Source organism: Xenia sp. Carnegie-2017, unplaced genomic scaffold, assembly GCF_021976095.1.
Source record: "Xenia sp. Carnegie-2017 unplaced genomic scaffold, XeniaSp_v1 HiC_scaffold_17, whole genome shotgun sequence".
In the NCBI taxonomy this organism is placed as follows: domain Eukaryota; kingdom Metazoa; phylum Cnidaria; class Anthozoa; order Malacalcyonacea; family Xeniidae; genus Xenia; species Xenia sp. Carnegie-2017.
This window is the reverse complement of record NW_025813479.1, coordinates 60,898-80,357: the sequence shown is the minus strand read 5'-3', so window position 1 is coordinate 80,357 and position 19,460 is coordinate 60,898. Positions and strand designations below refer to the sequence as shown.

Sequence of the window (19,460 nt, the reverse complement as noted above, 5' to 3'; positions counted from 1 at the left end):
AAGTCACACAGTGGTGAGCAGGTCAATTTTGTTGGGCTCATGTTTTCTCGTGAAAGGAATGTCATTCGAAAGAATGTTCCCTGTCACCTGAATTTTTCAGGTTCATGAGACAATTGCTTAAATTGTCCAACAAAGTGCGAAGATCATATCTACATATAAAACATTTTATACTGTGAACATTAACAGTTAAACAGCAAGAATTTCACATGCGTACATGATTTCCTGGAATTTTCTTCCCATCAGTAGTTCATCAAACCTGTAAGTGATGGAAAACACTGATAAAAATGTACTCACCCCATAAAACACCTTTGAACGCGTATATAGATCGACAGACGAATGCCATGTTTTTGGAAAATGTTTTTTTTCAATCAGGAATGATATGATAATTTTAGAGAAGACAGAATTTGTAAGAATGAGAGACGAAAATCAGGTGAAGAATATGTCGTTGTGGTAGATTGAAGCACGAAATTCTTTTCATGGAATTGTTATTTTCTTCGTACGTAGAAATTAAAAAGCGATGTTGCTGCCCTTAAGACAATGCTACAGGTTGGTAATTCACTCAAAATCTTTAATGTATTTTTTTCCGTCAACCGAGAGAAAGAAAATGTCGAAAAATGTTTCGTCTTGCATTCGTTGGGAGTCCGATTGTGAATTTCTTTGGCGATGGTTTTGGTTATATTAAGCACATCTTATTCCAAACGCGCAGTTTGGATGTAATTAAGTATTCATGATTGTTAAGCTAGGATACTCTAAGTTGCGAGGTCTTTTTTCGAAATTTAATGGTAGTTTGAACCCGGGAGTATCGTTACATGTTTGTGGGTGTAGATCGTCCAGATTAGTAGCGTCAGAGAAGGACTGTTTTTGTTGATGACTGACGTTTTGACTCTGAAGATGACTACCGCTAAGGTTGTCAATGCGTCAGTCAACAACAACAAAAACAGTCCTTCTCAAGACTATACTAACCTGGACGATCTACATCCTTGAACAAGTACTAGCTGTTTAAGTTTGACGAGTAGCAAATATGAAGCTTGCAACTCTCAATTGTGTGTGATAATATGAGTTCCTGAGTTGAAGTGTTCGTTTTCAAGTTCGTGTTTTCAAGAGGGAGGTTTAGCGTAGCCAGTCTGCAAATTTACATGTTTGTAAATGTAGATCGTCCAGGTTGGTATAGTCCTGAGAAGGACTGTTTTTGTTGTTGTTGACTATATTTTTCACTCTGAAGATGACTACCGCTAAGGTTGTCGAAACGTCAGTGAACAACAACAAAAACAGTCATTCTCAGGACTATACCAACCTGGACGATCTACATTTACAAACATGTAACGATACTCCCAGGTTCAAACCATTTACTTTATTATTCTGCAAATTTGTTCATACTGTGTACGTTTTTGACATTATCATTATTCATTTCATTAGAAATTTATTGTTTTTACAGAGAATGAACACAAAATTATTTACCTAGTGCGACGAAACTTGTGAGTTGGCTTCGTCACCGTTATCAAGTCGTGATAACTTTTTTTTTGGTTGAATGATTTTGCAAACTTTTCAATTAGCACATGAACTTTTTAACGAACTTTTAATCTTTACCACTTTTGCGACGTTAGGTAAAGTAACGATGATTGTGTTGAACAACTGATAGAGATAAATACGTTCTAGAAAAATTTGAAAAGATTGGAAGTGTGTATAATTGTGTGTGTTAAATTGGCGTTGGGTATTTAATGTTCCGTGTAGATAAATATTTTTTAAGTTGAAAATAATGTTGAAGACGCAAAAAATGTTAATTTTACTATTTGCTGTTTGGGGAATCACTAAATAGCAACGAGATTCATAAATGCCTTTCTGACTTTCAAACTAGGACGAAGTTTTAAAGTTGAAGTCGAGTCAAGCTTTGGATACGAGCTTAGAAAGAAGTCGGGTTAAAGAAGAGGTACACTACTCGTTCTAAATTGATCGTTGAAACGAAAGAAAGTGTGTTATCATAAAGATAACGTATAGTGGATTGTACTCTCTGTTTTGCCGTTATATAGTTTCAATTCCGTGATCAGAAAATTAAGGACAACAATAATCGAATAGACACTGAAGTAAGTCAATGAGTATTTTGACCCTCCCCCCCACACACACACACTACCACTCCCTTCGCACTGCATGATATTTACGTCACTATTCGCCAATGATAGAGCCCAGTCCTCTAGATGTGTAACTGCCGTGTGAAGGTGAGGCAAGGACGCCATCTTGCAAGGTGGCCGAAAGACATGGCTTAGCCAGTAAAACGAATTTTGAATGTTATTTTCTGTATGTTTTAGGTTGCACGTGTTGAAACTAAAATTGAAGCACAGAAATTAGACCTTCTAAAGTATTTCGTAGGTAATATCACAATTGTGGAGTTGTTTTTTTTTACCCTTCGGGTGTTTTGAGTCGTGAAAACTCGTAATATAAGCAAATTAAAATGGTGAAGAATATTTTGAATTAAGACAAAAGATGTTTACTATGTTTTCTCAGGGTTCTGCAAACCTAGGAGACCTTTCCATGAACACGAAAAATATCTTTTCTTTCTCAAATATAATAAAAATGTGAAACAGATAAATGTAAAACAAGTTTCTTAATTCTTCTTCTAACGTGTATTCATGATTGATTTTCAAATTTTCTTTGATTAATTTAATTTATTGAGCTCAGCGCAAGTGATACCCAGTGCAAGTATTTTATAATCATTGTGTTAAAATGTTGAGCAAATAATTATGATATCATGTAAGATCTGAGATCGGCATGTAATATATCAAAAAGATGGCAATGATCGCCTTTAAAGAACACCTTGAATTGACAATTTTTGTCATTTTTTAGGTAGCGTTTTGTCATTCACAACTATATCACTTGCTGTTTGGCGATTTTTTAAACTGTAAGTTGAAAAAATATGCATTTATGCAATAAATAAATATATCATAATTTGATAAGTACGATTCTCCTTCCATATGCTGTATTATCCATTAATGAACGCTTTATCCCTCATCCTCCACCGACGAACAACATCGCGTTCCACTTGACCATAAAACATTAGAGTTCAGTGAGGATTTTACCAGAATTCATATGACAAAATATCTTTGTTGAAATGTTGAGAGAAATGTCTTTGTTTCGTTCACGCTTCGCGTGAAAATGTTGTGCTAAATATATGCCGTTTGCCTTGGCTTTCTTGGAAAGTTATTTACTAAAAAGTTAAAGATAGTGGCGTCCTAAAATGGCGAGTAGTTTGTTAAAAGAAATGGTGAAAAAAGAATGCTTAAATCAGAGTCAAACTGACACCGATGGCTCTTCTGTTGTGGCTCAAAGCACTGGGCAAGTGCCTAAGCGTGTCGATGCTTCAGGTATGTTTTTGTACTTGAAATTATTCGTTATAATTTACTGCCGACTCGTTTTTCTCTCTGTCTTGTTGTTTTCTATCAATCATTATTTTGTCGAGTTATGAAGAAGCTAATTTCTCTTTCCTTCGGCACTTAGAAATTCAAAGTTCTGTCGGTCGCATACAATAATTTCGATTGATTTTCAAGTTAAAAGTGCTTTCGGTGAAGAAGGAACTTATGATCCATAAAATCCCGGTTTTTGAATGGCTTGTAATTTTTGGTAAACTATAGAAATCTTTGAACACCTGTCAAACATTAACTCGTTTTATACAAAATGAAAGCGTGCAATATTTCCGTTTGTGGTTTGAGACTGAATGCTGTTAGTGAGTCAATACACGAAAATCGTTGTATTTGCTCATATTTTCTACAACAAATTGAAATCTTTTATTGGCAAATAAATATATTTAGTCTTGCAAGTAAACACAAATAGAAACATACAGTTGACTCGGTTTTATATCAAAGTTCGATGTCATGGCAAAGTGCTTAATGTGCTGTATTATTGAAACGTGAACTGTAATTTACTGTGTTTTATGATATTTTAGATTTTTTAATGATCAACCAGTTACTGCAGATTATTAAAACAATTTAAACGGTTATATAAAAGGGTGATGTGCTATTTTACTTTCAGGTGCTGAAGTGAGCATTGCTCAAACAAACATATTCAACTATGATTTTGTACCAAGTACAAAGAGGTCAAACCAAATAATGAAACCAATGGAAGCCCGCTCTCCTTTAGTAGAAACTCAGCTTCAACTCTCCCAAAATCAACCGACCGTCCCTCATTCTTCAATAAGTCCAAGTATGAACTCATTGAGTAAAGACTACCTTGTTCCCCAATGTTTACAACATCAAATGTTTGCAGCACAAGGATATAATGCAACTGGTCAAGTATTTTCTACACCAATGATTCCTCCAGTGTTAGTTCAAGCACCAATTACTGGTCCAACGTCGATACCAGGCGTATTTCAGCCTGGTTTTATGTATCAAACATTCAATGAACAAAAGGCATATCAAGGAAAGTCACATTATTTTGCACCTTTTACCAAAGGCTCATTGATAGTATTATCTAATGGTGGGGTGAAACCAATAGAGGATTTAAAGACTACAGATTTTATCGAAAGTGCCAAAGTTTCGAAACAATTTTATTTAGAGACTTGTAAGATTGCTAAAATTCAAGAAACACCGAATAGTTCCATTATGTGGATTGCATTTGCTGTGGAAAACATAGAAAAAGAGGTAAATGTTTTTATTGTTGATATTTTATAACATTAAGGAGTCCTTGGCTCAATGCTGTGCACCATAGCTAGAGTTTTGATGTGTTTTACTGGAGCCAGAGTTGAACTGAAAACAAGAGCTCTGGTAGTGAGATTTTCATAAACATCTAACTAAATAAGTTTTCAAATTCATACAAAAACTAAAATAAACATACAAACACAGAAAGAGAGAAAATATGTATGACATATAACATAATGCTTTATAAAGTGAATGTTTCAACCTGGGTATGAAGATTGTCCAAAAGTGACATTTTTGACAATAAAGTTGTTTTGAGGCAAACTGCTGTCTCTCATCATAGTAAAAATCCTTCAACATTTCCTTCATTGAAACAAAAGTTGTATACCAGGCTGTTACTAGACCAGTCAATATTAATACTGGCACAAGGTCAAATGGCTGAAATAGACATCTCCTGCAATATCTTCTTTGTCATGACCTTGATCATTGCGTCAAAGCAAGTTTTTTTCTCTTTTGAGGACTATGAACAGTGACTGAAAAACAGCATTCCCATTCAAATTTCATGAATCTTCAGGCATATAATCTTTTTACCATAGGTAAACTTGTTTCAATAAGAGGCAAAGCTTTTTGGCAGAAGCCAGGGGGGTTTGGCGGAAACTAGAATTTTTTTGGCCAGAGACAGAATTCTTTTAGCCAGAGCCAGAGGTGAAACCCCTGAAGCTTGCACAGTTTCAACCTTGGCTGGGAGACAGAAAACATTTTGTTTTGCAATGTTTTTTTCTACCTTAATACTCATTTAATTTGCTTTGAAAATAACTATACTTTCTTGAAACAAAGTTGTTTCTTGAGAAATTATGAAAAACTTCCTGTTTCGTAAATTAGTATTGCTGTTTGTGAACAACATCGGAAACATTGCTTGCCCATTTTCTGGGTGTAAGTGCTAAGAATCTGTATTAATTTGTTTATCTATTGTTAAGTGTTTCACCTTGAGAGCAGATTGAAATGCAAAGCAGTTCCTCTCTATTCATCTATCTTATTCTTAAGTCCAAATTTTTAAACAAAGTCAACTCTTTACAAAATAGGTGTTGGTTGAGAAGCCTTCAGACCATCCCTTCTATGTTTATGACCAAGGTTGGGCATCATGCCAACCTGAAGCAACTTTCGCGCAATATGGTTTACAATGCCAAAAACTGAGGGTTGGCGATGTTTGCGTGTTCCTGTCCAATCGACATGATAATGAAAAGACAGAGTCAAATTTCACAAATATCGAAACAAAATCTTCAGTTGGTGATGAAGCAAACAATGGTTTATCAAACTCTGTTTTTCCTTCCTCAATAAATGGAAAAGAGTATGGAACGGAACAAAATTCAGCTAAAAGATCTCTGGACATGTCTGCAGCGACTGGTGGTGGTGTTTTTAAAGCTACTCAATTCGAAGATCAGCAAAACACTGATAACGAACTCTCCAGTCCACAGTCAAGGGGGAAAAAAGCTAAAATTGATGTCGTCGCTTCGTAAATGCTACACAAGATATTCTATGTAACTTTCTGAAGGGAAATCTAATGGAAGTTTGCACTTAAAAGGATCAACTCTGCATTGTCTGTTTCGACGTGTTGGGCACTGATTAACAGGATTTTGCTTCATCTTTGTTTATCAACAGAAGAGACCAATTTATTTGGATTTTAGCCTGCCTTAATGCTTCTTATTTGATGAGAAGAGCCACGAATAAAAACAAACATTAGACAAGAAAAGTTTTCAAAGTGAATGGTTAGAACTCTGGAGTAGTAATACATGTTTGTAGATGTAGATCATCCAGGTTGGTATAGTCCTGAGAAAGACTGCTGTTGTAGACTGATGTTTCGACAACATTACCGGAGTCATCTTCAGAGTCAAATGAGAAGCAAACGTGAAACATTTCCTCTACATACACTACGATGACTTATGAACCAGATAACAAATACGACGAACCTGACACTTATTCCTCGCTTAACTCTGAAGATAACTACCGCTAAGGTTGTCGAAATGTCAGTCAACATCAACACCAACAGTCCTTCTGGATTCTATTAAACTGGACGATCTACATCTACTAACACGTTAAAGTTTGTCCAACGAAAACGTTATTGAATGAATGCGTCAACAAAATAAAACTCTAAGGTGAATAAATGGTCTTTCCTGCATGGTTGTACCCAACATTAAACACAAGTTGATCCCTCAAACACCCCTTTTCCACCCTTTTCGAAACGAACTCGCGTATCCATACACGAACATCAAGATACCTAGAGTTATGAAATATGATAGCTATTAGTTGTAATCATTTTATATTTTTATTATGTTCACTAATTTTTGTTTGTAAATTGTGCAACAAGTGGCGTTCACGTATGGCCATATATTAAAACTGTAAATACAAGTAGCGAGGTATCGTGTAGGTTAATGTAAAAGAAAAAAAACTTAAATTATTTTCGAACTATAAATTGCGTTTTGCTTCCTCTATTCTCTCGGCTCCATAAACTTTTCAAATCATTTTTTGCTCCATATTGGTCTGATTTTTTCACCCTAAATTGCTCAAACAACCTACCAATAATGCGAAAATTTAATTATATCGTCGTTAATCACATCTCAAAGTCACTAGAAGTTTCTGAAAAATATCTTGTACTTAATTCGATCACGAACATCATGTAATTTTATATTCATACATTAGACAAGTCTCCTTAAATTTCAAATATATTTTATAACCAACAAACACGCTGGATGATACGAACAGCGCACGCCATAGATATCTTCATGAAAATTCTACAATATATCTTGATATTTGCTGCTATGCAAATACATTATTCAGTTGTTGCGACACTCTTATAAATGTTGTTCTTCTACTTAACTCCTTCAATCTTGATGCACCGACATAAGTACAGGCAGATCTCAATCCACCCAACATATCCAAGACAGTGTCCTTTATGTCACCTCGATAAGGAACTTCTACCGTTTTTCCTTCGGAAGACCTGTGGTGTATATATGACAAGGTGATAAGAATGCTGTGTGGGCTCAGACTACGCTTTGGATTGTTCTTAATTTAACGGTCAGCAGTTATACATCTTACGTTTGATTGTATACACTTAGGGATGTATAAAAATCTAGAATTCTTCGTTATCTTTGGTTTTCATCATCACAATTTACGTATGGACGTCAGCGTTTTTCAAATGTTAATGATTTGTTTCACGTGTAGTAATTTTCATCCTTTAAGCTCCACTCAATCATTACCTGTACTCGGCAATCATTACCTGTACTCGGCAATCATTACCTGTACTCGGCAATCATTACCTGTACTCGGCAATCATTACCTGTACTCGGCAATCATTACCTGTACTCGGCAATCATTACCTGTACTCGGCAATCATTACCTGTACTCGGCAATCATTACCTGTACTCGGCAATCATTACCTGTACTCGGCAATCATTACCTGTACTCGGCAATCATTACCTGTACTCGGCAATCATTACCTGTACTCGGCAATCATTACCTGTACTCGGCAATCATTACCTGTACTCGGCAATCATTACCTGTACTCGGCCATCATTACCTGTACTCCGCAATCATTACCTGTACTCGGCAATCATTACCTGTACTCGGCAATCATTACCTGTACTCGGCAATCATTACCTGTACTCGGCAATCATTACCTGTACTCGGCAATCATTACCTGTACTCGGCAATCATTACCTGTACTCGGCAATCATTACCTGTACTCGGCAATCATTACCTGTACTCGGCAATCATTACCTGTACTCGGCAATCATTACCTGTACTCGGCAATCATTACCTGTACTCGGCCATCATTACCTGTACACGGCAATCATTACCTGTACTCGGCAATCATTACCTGTACTCGGCAATCATTACCTGTACTCGGCAATCATTACCTGTACTCGGCAATCATTACCTGTACTCGGCAATCATTACCTGTACTCGGCAATCATTACCTGTACTCGGCAATCATTACCTGTACTCGGCCATCATTACCTGTACTCCGCAATCATTACCTGTACTCCGCAATCATTACCTGAACTCGGCAATCATTACCTGTACTCGGCAATCATTACCTGTACTCGGCAATCATTACCTGTACTCGGCAATCATTACCTGTACTCGGCAATCATTACCTGTACTCGGCAAATCATTACCTGTACTCGGCAATCATTACCTGTACTCGGCCATCATTACCTGTGCTCGGCAATCATTACCTGTACACGGCAATCATTACCTGTACTCGGCAATCATTACCTGCACTCGGCAATCATTACCTGTACTCGGCAATCATTACCTGTACTCGGCAATCATTACCTGTACTCGGCAATCGTTACCTGTACTCGGTAATCATTACCTGTACTCGGCAATCATTACCTGTACTCGGCAATCCCTCCTGCATGTTTTTGCATCGCTGTTGAAGAACTCATCCCGTAGAAAATTTTGTACTTCTTTCCACCTCGCTCGATCAAGTCTCCGCCTAAACGACAACAGTACAACCACGGTCTCAAACGTTTTCCCAAGTTTATCTAAATCATAATGACCAAGTGACGTACAACCAACAATATATTACATATTTGTAGGTAGTAGTACAATGTTATAGCAAAATAGTAAATATCTTTAAACACCTGACTGGTCGTGTCCAGCAAACATGCCGCCCAACATGACAAAGTCAGCTCCAGCACCTAAATATATTTAAATTAAAATTCATCTTAAATCTTTGACATCTGAACAAATAAAATTACTTTGACTTAAAGTAAATGGTTTGAACCAGAGAGTATCGTTACATATTTGTTGTAGATTTAGAACGTCCAGGTTAGTAGAGTCCCGAGTAGGATAGTAATGTTTACTGACGTTTTAACAACCTTGGTGTTAGTAGTAATCTTCAGAGTCATACGAGGATTAAATGTCAAGTTCGTACTATTTTTGTCTAGTTCATATGTCAGATATTGTATGTACAAAATGCTTATTTTTTCGTTAGTTTGAGATTGTGAATAAGTCGTTTGTAAGTATGAGTAAATGTTCAATGGGTATTGTTCTAAATTGGTATATAAACTTTCTAACGTAAGAAGTCAATAGTCGGTGCTGTAAGTAATGCATTATACCTATAGTCTCGGTCAATGTTGTGTCAGTTAACATAAAGACAAACAGTCCTTCTCAGGACTAAACTGGAGGATCTACCTTACATCCACAAACATTTATAATTAATTTGTAAAAACATACCAAACATCGTATTAGATAAATTCTAATAAAAATATCTGACGTTTTTACCCTGAGAGGTATAAAGTAAGTTTTTAACAAAAAGTAGTAGTTTCCATGCCCATCGCTACATCCCGATAATTATACAGAAATCAGTGTTGTGAAATTATGTACCGAATGCCTTCGCAATATCGCCGGGACAAGTACATCCACCGTCCTAAAAACGGATGTCAGAACAAGACTTATATTTTCTAACGACAAAATCTGCTTTAAAATGAACAAAATTTGCCAAATTATGGCTTTGTTATACCGAGATAACGTGACCTTTAAGCCCATGTGCGGCGTCGGCCGATTCTAGAACCGCGCTGACTTGAGGGTAACCAACACCTGTCTGCTTTCTTGTCGTACAAACCGAACCTTGGTTAGATAGATAAATCAGGTTGAAAACTAGACTTATTGAAAGTTCAACTAACCATAGAAGCAAAAGGAAGTAATTCCTCAAGTATATATAATATATGTAAATCTACCTGGTCCAATACCAATCTTTATAATGTCAGCGCCATTAAGTATAAGTTGTTCTACCATCTCGCCAGTCACAACATTACCGGCCTGTAAAAATATTCAATTGACAAGTTTTGAAGCCGATAAAGAGCCCTGTGAAATCATTCAGATAGCTTTAGGCTGGGTTTGTTATAAAATATACATTTTTCTCTCTCTCTCTCTCTTATTTATAAAAGGACCGCATCTTTTGCGTTTTGGGCATTTTTAGTCCTGTAGGAATGGCGATATTGCTTTTTTGGCTTCTCTTCTGTATTTTTTGAGTGATGCTATAGTCTGAAGTGCTCTTCCAAACTTGAAAACTATTTCTCTTGAATGATGTTTAAACAGTAAACTCTAAACTATACATGATACTTGCACTGTTCTGATTTTTGGCCGCTGTCCTGTTATGGTGAGTTAAACCATTGAAGGGTTAACGTCATTGTTTCATCCGTCATTTTTCGTGAGAGAAAATTTTTCTCTCGAAGTCAAAAAAAACCTGCACATTTCTTAATCTACACTGAAGAATGTTAAATACTAAATCCATCTTTCAAGGCAACGCAAATTAGCAGTGAAGACCTGCGCTTGACAGACATCGCAAGTGAAAAGGAGAGGGGTAATCGAAACGTTATTATTTCTTGTTTGTTGAGAGCAATACACATGTATTAGAGATTAGTTTGGAATATTGTTCAAATATTCAAGGCTGAAGCATCAACTCACAATGATTATATGTTCTGGAAACTTGGCGCGAATTTCTTTGACAAACTCTACGAATCGTTCTGAGTATCCATTTGCAACGTCAAGACAAATAGCTCGAATTTCGGAAAGGTTATTTAAAATGGTGGTGACTTTTTCTACATCTTTATTCATCATTCCACAACTTGCAATAACATACTAAAGTATATAAATGATTTGTCATGACCATAAGTCATAGTGTTGAAATGCAGGTAAATAAGTTCAATAAAGAGATACAAGTGTAGTTAGTATAAATTATTTAGCTCATACCGGTAAGATATCAGGATTTTCTGCAGCAAAACTCTTCCATTCTTCGAGGGTGTAATGCTTGTGTATGGCTGTCAACATCTTGTGCTTGTTGAAGTAATTAAAATAAAATCATAGAAATTTGTGTAAACTATTATTAATTAATGTTATGCTAAACATCTGCAATTATGTTGGGGGGTAAATGGATATGAAAATGGTGGTCAAGTCTACCTTGGCAACTTCTTTTGCCATTGTGAATGTGCCTGTTGTGTCCATATTTGAAACTATGATTGGTATCACATCTTCAGGAAAGGATTTTTTTGAATGTCGATGAACAACATGCCAAGAAAGGTCAACCTAATAATTATTTTGATGAATTTACAATGTAATATTTGTAAAGGAATTGAGATTAACATGAGAGCACTCCTTCAGTAAAGCAATTTTGGTTATGCAATTTCTAAAAGCTCATCAAAACTTATTTCAGAGTTTGAGACCAGCAAGATGTGAAACTGTAGTTTTTCACAGTTGAAAGTGTAGGGGTTTTGGTAGTTCTTGCTTCTGTGTCCTTCAATTTGTCATTTGAAGAGTGAATATTGTGGGTAAGACATGATTGAGCAAATGTTTGAGATAATCATAGTATTGCACCATGTAAACAAACATGACCAAATCAAAGATGGAATTCAAAATAGCAAATACCATGATGAATGGTGATAATAACAATGTAATAGTTCTTAAAAGAACTGTTTTAACCAGAACACAACCCAACAATTGAAAGGAGCCGTTATTTACAGCTAGAAAGAGACACTATGCATTTCGTCTCTTTCTAGCTGTAAATAACGGTTCCTTTGAATTGTTGGGTTAGTGTTCTGGTTAAAACAGTTCTTTTAAGAACTACTACATTGTTATCACCATTCACCATAGTATTTGCTATTTTGAAATCCATCTTTAAGTTTGTCACCACGACAAAGTCTCTGTTTCATGACCAAATTAATGTTCATCATCTGATCACTCCTGATGAAGACACTAGACTGGAGTATATAAGGGCTCAAGTTTCAACATCAGATTACTCCTGATGAAGACATTAGACTGGAGTATATAAGAACTCAAGTCTTAACATCAGATTACTCCTGATGAAGACATTAGACTGGAATATATAAGGACTCAAGATTCAACATCAGATACGACTGGAGTATATAAGGACTATTCACACATGACGAAGACTAGATTGAAGTCTACAAAGACTGATATTTCAACATGGTGACCAGCGATTCGTCATCCACTGCATCACTTCCGTCTCACTTACATCTGCTCTGCTGCGAATTGTGCTTCTCTTTGGACGAATGAGGACATCCTTAAAATCAAGTTTAATATTGTTATCAATATGTGGCATGTTGACAGCGAAATAAGAACGAAAAACACGTTCAATTTCAAACAGATTTACGTAACCCAAGAACTCCTTCCGGGTGTAAAATGCTGAAAGTTGTAAACAAATAGAAAATACGCTAAAAACACGTGCGACATTTTAGCGCGTTTCAAACTTAATAAATTATTCGCAAGTGTCCCCGTCTGCAGAGTTGAATGAGGAAATTGGAATGAGCATTATCTTTCAAACTTTTCTTTTCATTGAAGAAATTTATGTTACATGAAAAGCGTAATCCTTAATATCATTCGAACGAAAAATTTGTCAAAAACCTTGATTTATTTTTCAACAGCACCCATATTACTTTTTCCTATCAGGGGGGTGAAGATGAGAAACATGACGAGTTTCGTTGAAATTAGATCGCATGACTGCGCATGACTGCTGACACGTGTACATTTTCGCGCGCAAGTTCACGATTCGAAGTTAGGTTCAAAAATGGGTCATGGCTGCTGTTAATGGTGCAGACACTTACGAGGTATAAAACATCTGGAATAACTACTTCAGCAGCTCATTTTTTCTATTTTTTATATCTGAGGCTTATACAACTTTCTTTGTTTGTTGAACAGGTCGATGAGATCGTTGGTAGGCGAAGAACTAAAGACGGAAGAGAAGATTTCCTGGTCCGTTGGCAAGATTACCCACCATTTTCAACAACTTGGGAGCCCATACAAAACTTTACAAATTGCCAAGAAGCAATTCAGGAGTATTTTTCAAAACATTGGCCAATACCAGGTTGGTTTGTTATTTGTTTACTAATTATTTCAACGCTACGCAAAGTTGGCTTCAAAGCAAAGTACCCCCCACCAGCAGAGCATATGGTTGACGAAATTCTATGAAAACGAAATACATGATGTTAGTGTGACATGTATTATCTTGAAGTTCAGATAATTTTGGAGAATGATATGTCTGGCATATAATTAATTACTGTATGCAGAATATGCTTCATCTACAGTTTTAAGCATCCACTAACTATAACTAATGCTTTAAGCAGAGTGTTTACTTATGAATAGAGTAGATTGGAGCTTGAATTGGAATGTATGAACATGGAAAATTGCAAGCATTTGGTTATTTAACCTGAGGCTGAGGCTATTGAAAACAGGTTTAAGTATCCCTTACCAATTGTTGCTTAGCATTGTGATCAAAATTGATTGAATGTACAGCTATACTTTTCACAGCATAGTAATGTTAAAATTGAAATTTTGTGACAGTAAACATGGTTGCTATTCATAGTGGTTAAGTTGATCATGATCCAATCTCCAAATAACGGCTTTCTTAAATAGCTGACTGAGAAATAATTCTTATTTTGCGAAATGTAATTTCTATATTTTGTTAAAATGTGTTTATCCTGAAAATGCTGCTATTCACTGTATCTTTCTTCAACATTTATTTGAGTGTAAACTCCATACTTTGCTGTTGACAATCTTCAGGTTTAAAAGCAAAGACTGTTGTTCATCTTTCACAACAACAACAGTATCCAAAGAAAGAATTGATTACGCTTAAAGCCCTTCCCGCAAATAAACGAAACAAAATTCTGCGAGGTGTTAGAGAAGATCTAAAGAAAGAGATTCTACGTCATCACCAAGAAAGAAACTTTTGCCCAGGAAGTACTGACTACAAAGGATCATCTTCATTAAAGGGTTTGTTTTGCTTTGTGTTGACTTGGGAAATTTATCTAAGATTTTGGTGCATCAGTTTTGTATTTCATTGCAATACTTTTATTTACAGCATCCCTATGTTTGTTTGTTTTTGCTACTTTAAAATGAGCTAAATGACTTCTTTAGATTCTTAATTGATTATAAGAACATCAGCAATGTATTTTATGTCAGAAAAATATAATCTTCATGGGTTTCTTGGGCTTAGAAGTTGATGACTCTGTACCAGAATTGATGATCATGTGAAAATGCATGCATTGAACATATTTAGCTTTCATTATACAGTAAACAATAAACATTTAAAAAGTAAAACTGTTCAGATGTTATTTCCCTCTAAATTCTATAATATTATACGGTGTTCATACTCAAAGAAGCCAGCATGTTCTCTTATGAACATCATTTCAGGTTAGGGTCAACTGCTTCTAGGCCCAAAAAACTCATTAAGATAAAGTTTTTCATCTATCATTATAAAATAAACAATGAAACGCTTGCATTGATTGGTCTAGAGCTGTGTTTGCATTAGCCTATGCAAAACAAATCTGAGCTCAACCAATCAAATCATTTATAGCAATCAGTCAGTCAAAGAGAATTTGCAAATTGATCATGACTACATTTGAGAGGAGAAATTAAAATGTTTACTTTAAATTTGTCTGTTTTGCATTATTGTTATTTCATAAAAAAGAGATGTTTTTCGTGTTTGCACAGGCTTATGCAAACCTCAGAGATGTTTGTAAGAACTCTCGAGCCGGTGCAACTCTCGACATTCGGTCTTGGGCTTGCACTGATCTGTTCTCGAGTGCTCCCAAAGGTCTCCTTGGTTTGCATAGTCCTGTGAAAACACAGCAAACATCTTTTATTTCTTAAATAATCAAATATATTGCAAATGTTCTTCAATTAATTTATCCATCTAAAGAAGCTAATTTTCCATTTCAGGAAGTATAATGGGAAAATCAAATCAAATATTTAATTATGATCGTGGACTTCGTAACAGGAAAATTTTAAGTAAAAACCAAAAGTATTCTGAGGAGTATACAGGTACACCAAAAGGGTTAAAGAGTACTACTATGGGTAAAACAGGACGAAGTAATGGCGAAGTTTTGATAGCAGATCGCAAACATTATGTATCAGCTTTAGCGTCAGATGAGAACGGGGAAGATTCGGGGATTTCAATGAACACAGTTTTAAAGAGCCAATCGCGTGGTCGTCCTACCAGGAATAAGAAACAATTGCGTACAACAGACTCGTTACCAGGACACGATGATGTTGAGCATCAGGATAAGTTATTGGTAAACGTTAAAATGGAGTATCAAGAAAAACAGGAAAACAAAAAAACCCAAAGAATCTCAAAAGGTAAAACATCTTTATTTTAAAACTTTAAAAGTACTAAAATGTACGATTCTACTCTTATACTCCGGATTCTGCCGCTGTATTCTTGATAATTGTGTGTCTAGCTGTTGTCTCAGAACAAACACTTTAACTTTCAGCTGTGCTATTTCTTTGTGCCGTCTCTCCTTCATCAATTATAATTTTTTTCTTTGAATTCTAATGCCCGGTATTAAAGCTTTATAGAAAATATTACTATCTTGTGGCTTATGTGAAATTTTGTTTTAAAGTTAGAAGAAAGAAGAAGAAACGATTGAACGGTTTAACGCATTCATCGCAAAAGAACCGAATTATCATCGACAATCAAGAATTGCTGCTGTCATCTCGTCTAACACGACGGACTTTACCTAATTATTCATCAAACTGCGTGTTGGAAGAAGAGCTTGTCGTCACTAATAAAGACGGTTGTTTGTTTATCAAGATTTGCAACGAAAGCAAGAAAAATGTTATCAATCGACAGGTAGCGCGGTTAATTATGTTGTATGTATAAAATTATGGCGTTTCGTACTTTCTTTCTTTTGCATGCACACTGCGTACTTAATATTGAGTCATCATGTACTCCATGTAGTGTGACTTCAATAGGATTTTGAATCCTGAATCGTTATATGCTCCCATCTAGTATGAGAATACATATGAATAATGCTCTGAACAGTTTATCGGATGGTGATTGAATTTTCAGTAGTTCTTAAAAGAACTGTTAAAAACTAAAATAAAGATAGTTGTTAAAGTAGCAAATGACTAGATAATGCATGTCGACAGATGTCTCATCATCTGTCAGTGTCTGGGAAGTCTGTGCATTAAAAATACATCGCGTCATTTAATTTAGTATAGATAGCTATCTTTGTTTTGGTTTTCAATATTTCTTGTAAAAACTACCGATTGTCATTCACAATGACAAATATTCACAGCTCAGAGCAATATTTTTATGTTAAACCAACATCGGAGTCTTTATTTTACAACATATGAGAAATAATGTTCTCTTGAGCAGTGTCGTCAACAGGAGTGATGCGATGTTGAAACTGGAGTTTTCTAAATTGCAATCTTTTTAGAGACATTACTTAAGTAAACTTATTCCATGCATTTCATATCATGATACATTTTCTTTCTAGATATGCGAAGACCTTATATCTGCATTTCATGATGCGGGCAAAGATGACGTGTCATGTGTCGTCATTTCCTGTGCCGGAAGTACGTTTACTTACGGATGGGATCTTGATCAATTCAGAAATATCTCTCACGCAGAAAGACGAGAATTATTACAGAAATACAGGTTTGCATGAGTTCATTTCAGTTCTAATGTATTTTTATACAGATCAGTGGAAACCCGTGACCGAAGGTCGACAGTTCTCACCAACGTTTTCGAGGATTGCATAAACCAGTGCAAACACGAAAAACATCTTTTATTTCTTTTTTATAAAATAGCAATAATGCGAAACAGATAGTTTTCAGATAGACTTTTTAATTTTTTTTCTTATTTCTCTATTAATTCATCTCTATTATTTTTTTCTGCATGCATTCATGAATTTTTTGCAAATTTTCTTTGATTGTTTGACTTGATTGGGGCTCAGATCGGTTTACCCAGTCTATTGGAAACTCAGCTACCCACCAATCAACGCACATGTTTCGTTGCGTTTATTTCATAATTATCTGTGACTTGTGTGAAGACGACCTTTCCAGTTTGTGTTGTTTTCGACAGTTTATTAAATAAAGAGTTAATAAGTAATGTAGATTCATGTTGATTACTTAAAATTGCTGAATAACGAATTTTCTTTTTTCTCCCCAGACTTCTCACTCGACTTCTTGTCACGTGTCCAAAACCTTTGATCGCTGCGGTAAACGGTCCAACAGCTGGATTTGGTCTTTCCCTTATCGCATTGTGTGATATGGTCTTTGCTTCAGAAAAGGTAATTGTATTGAGTTTATAAAATTACTCATCCTAGCTGGTCTGACTTCATCTGTGTTTTTAACAGTTTAATATCAGAGTTATATTTAATATGGAAAATAGTGATTGTCTCCAAAGAGTTTTTTGCGCGTACCGTCACGTCACTAACATTTAAGTCATTTTTGAGAGTTTTGTGGAAAAAAGAAAGGAATTGATGTAATTTTGAGAACAGCCGAACTTTCTTGAATGTCATATGTCAAACATTTATTGAGTCGTTTTTTATTGGTCAATTTACTTCGCCAATGAATGCAATAAACACGTCAATAATACATTCAGACGAAAATCCCCAAAGTGAAAAAATATAACTTACGCAAAAAAGTAATTCGATATTAAAACTCGGTGGGTTCAGTTTCCTTTACCCCCATACTTCCCTCTTTACCCACACCCCTTAATATAATTGAGTACTTTGTTCACCCCCTAGAGACTCCTCAGTACAACATTACGTAATTTTTATTTCAGTTGACATATTCGTCGTGTTTTTTTAAAGGCAACTTTTCAAACGAAGTTTGTGGAGTGGGGTCATCCTCCAGTTGGATGTTGCTCTCTAACTTTACCTCATTTATTTGGTCATTCACAGGTACACGTGACTTGTTTATATTAAACGGAGGCCTGGGCACTAGGTCATATTTTGCCATGTCATGTACTTGAGTTGTTTCCACGCCTGTTGTTCACTTATATAAACATTAAAATGTTTTCTTTTCTTGAACCTTAGAGGATGTGTTATGTTCTGAGGTGTTAAAAATTAACTGTGAGATTGAAAAGTTATTAAAACTACGAGTAGCTTTATCTAAGTTCCCCAAAATGCTTTACTCCCTATCCCTACCCCTTTAAAAAGTATTTCGTGAAACATAATTATTTTTTCTTTATAAAAGAACCGAGTCATTTTGCATTTTGTCTTACGGTGAATTTCCTTTAAATCAGGCAATGTCTGTTATTCTGTGCAACACGAAACTCGACTGTGACATGGCAAAGGAACGCGGAATTGTCACAGAAGTTTTATCTTTCAAAGATTTCGAGGAGGAACTCAATTCACGTTTGGCGAGATTTTCACTAGTTTCTAGACAGGTTTGTGTGTCTATTTTTACGAGGGAGAGGGACTGGGCACTATTGGAAACCATGGGGTGGGCGGAGCTTAGCAACTGGAGGGAGAGGGACTGGACACGGGACCTTTGAAAATGCAATAAATTTCTATTGTCATTCATGGACGTTCACGTCGCAGATGATCGAAACATTTACAGTTTCGAACTTTTAAAAAATCCATGTCAGGCAATAGTAAAGCAGCATATTTAATATTGTAGTGCCTGCGAGACACGAAGACGTTGATGGTCAGCGGTAATATACAAGAACTTGAGGATAAAAATCACGAGGAATGCGATTTGTTTCAAAAGTACATCAGCAACGATGATATTTTGGATGGCATCGTAAGAAGATGGTGGACGAGCTTACAGGAATGACTTACCATCCAGGTATACTTGCGATCAGACTTACGGCTAATATTTATTGTACAAATAGGATATTGTGTCCCCAATGATCCGTTTGTAACCGTTACGCAGCGGAAATTGTATCCCCAATGATCCGTTTGTAACCTTTACGCAGCGGAATTTGTAGCGTTGTTGGTGTAAATCATTCGTAACTTGAGTTGAATAACAAAACATATAAGTTCATTGAACCACGACTTTTAAACATGCAGCGGTGGCAATGGTTAA

The 19,460-nt window shown here is 35.8% G+C and overlaps 2 protein-coding genes across 3 annotated transcripts; one reads left to right on the top strand and one right to left on the bottom strand.

The window, feature by feature from the left end:
• Positions 1–3,102: 3,102 nt before the first annotated feature.
• LOC124437848 (chromodomain Y-like protein) lies at positions 3,103–19,423 on the top strand. Of its 2 annotated transcripts, XM_046987776.1 has the most exons (11): positions 3,103–3,356; positions 4,021–4,628; positions 13,344–13,509; positions 14,205–14,414; positions 15,363–15,779; positions 16,043–16,272; positions 16,922–17,082; positions 17,596–17,716; positions 18,242–18,331; positions 18,676–18,819; positions 19,053–19,423. In XM_046987776.1, exons 1-11 carry the CDS (start codon positions 3,230–3,232, stop codon positions 19,206–19,208), a joined length of 2,430 nt encoding a protein of 809 aa, XP_046843732.1. In that variant the 5' UTR covers positions 3,103–3,229; the 3' UTR covers positions 19,209–19,423. The 2 variants fall into 2 exon arrangements, with proteins under 2 accessions (XP_046843732.1, XP_046843733.1); XM_046987777.1 differs by lacking the exons at positions 3,103–3,356; positions 4,021–4,628 and adding an exon at positions 13,186–13,252.
• LOC124437851 (GMP reductase 2-like) lies at positions 7,248–12,872 on the bottom strand. The gene is made up of 10 exons (XM_046987781.1): positions 12,661–12,872; positions 11,589–11,714; positions 11,382–11,465; positions 11,097–11,270; positions 10,367–10,448; positions 10,150–10,256; positions 10,014–10,056; positions 9,269–9,325; positions 9,018–9,120; positions 7,248–7,617 (listed from the first exon to the last, which is right to left on the bottom strand). The coding sequence occupies exons 1-10, from the start codon at positions 12,745–12,747 to the stop codon at positions 7,437–7,439; spliced, it is 1,044 nt and encodes a 347-aa protein (XP_046843737.1). The 5' UTR covers positions 12,748–12,872; the 3' UTR covers positions 7,248–7,436.
• Positions 19,424–19,460: the final 37 nt, after the last annotated feature.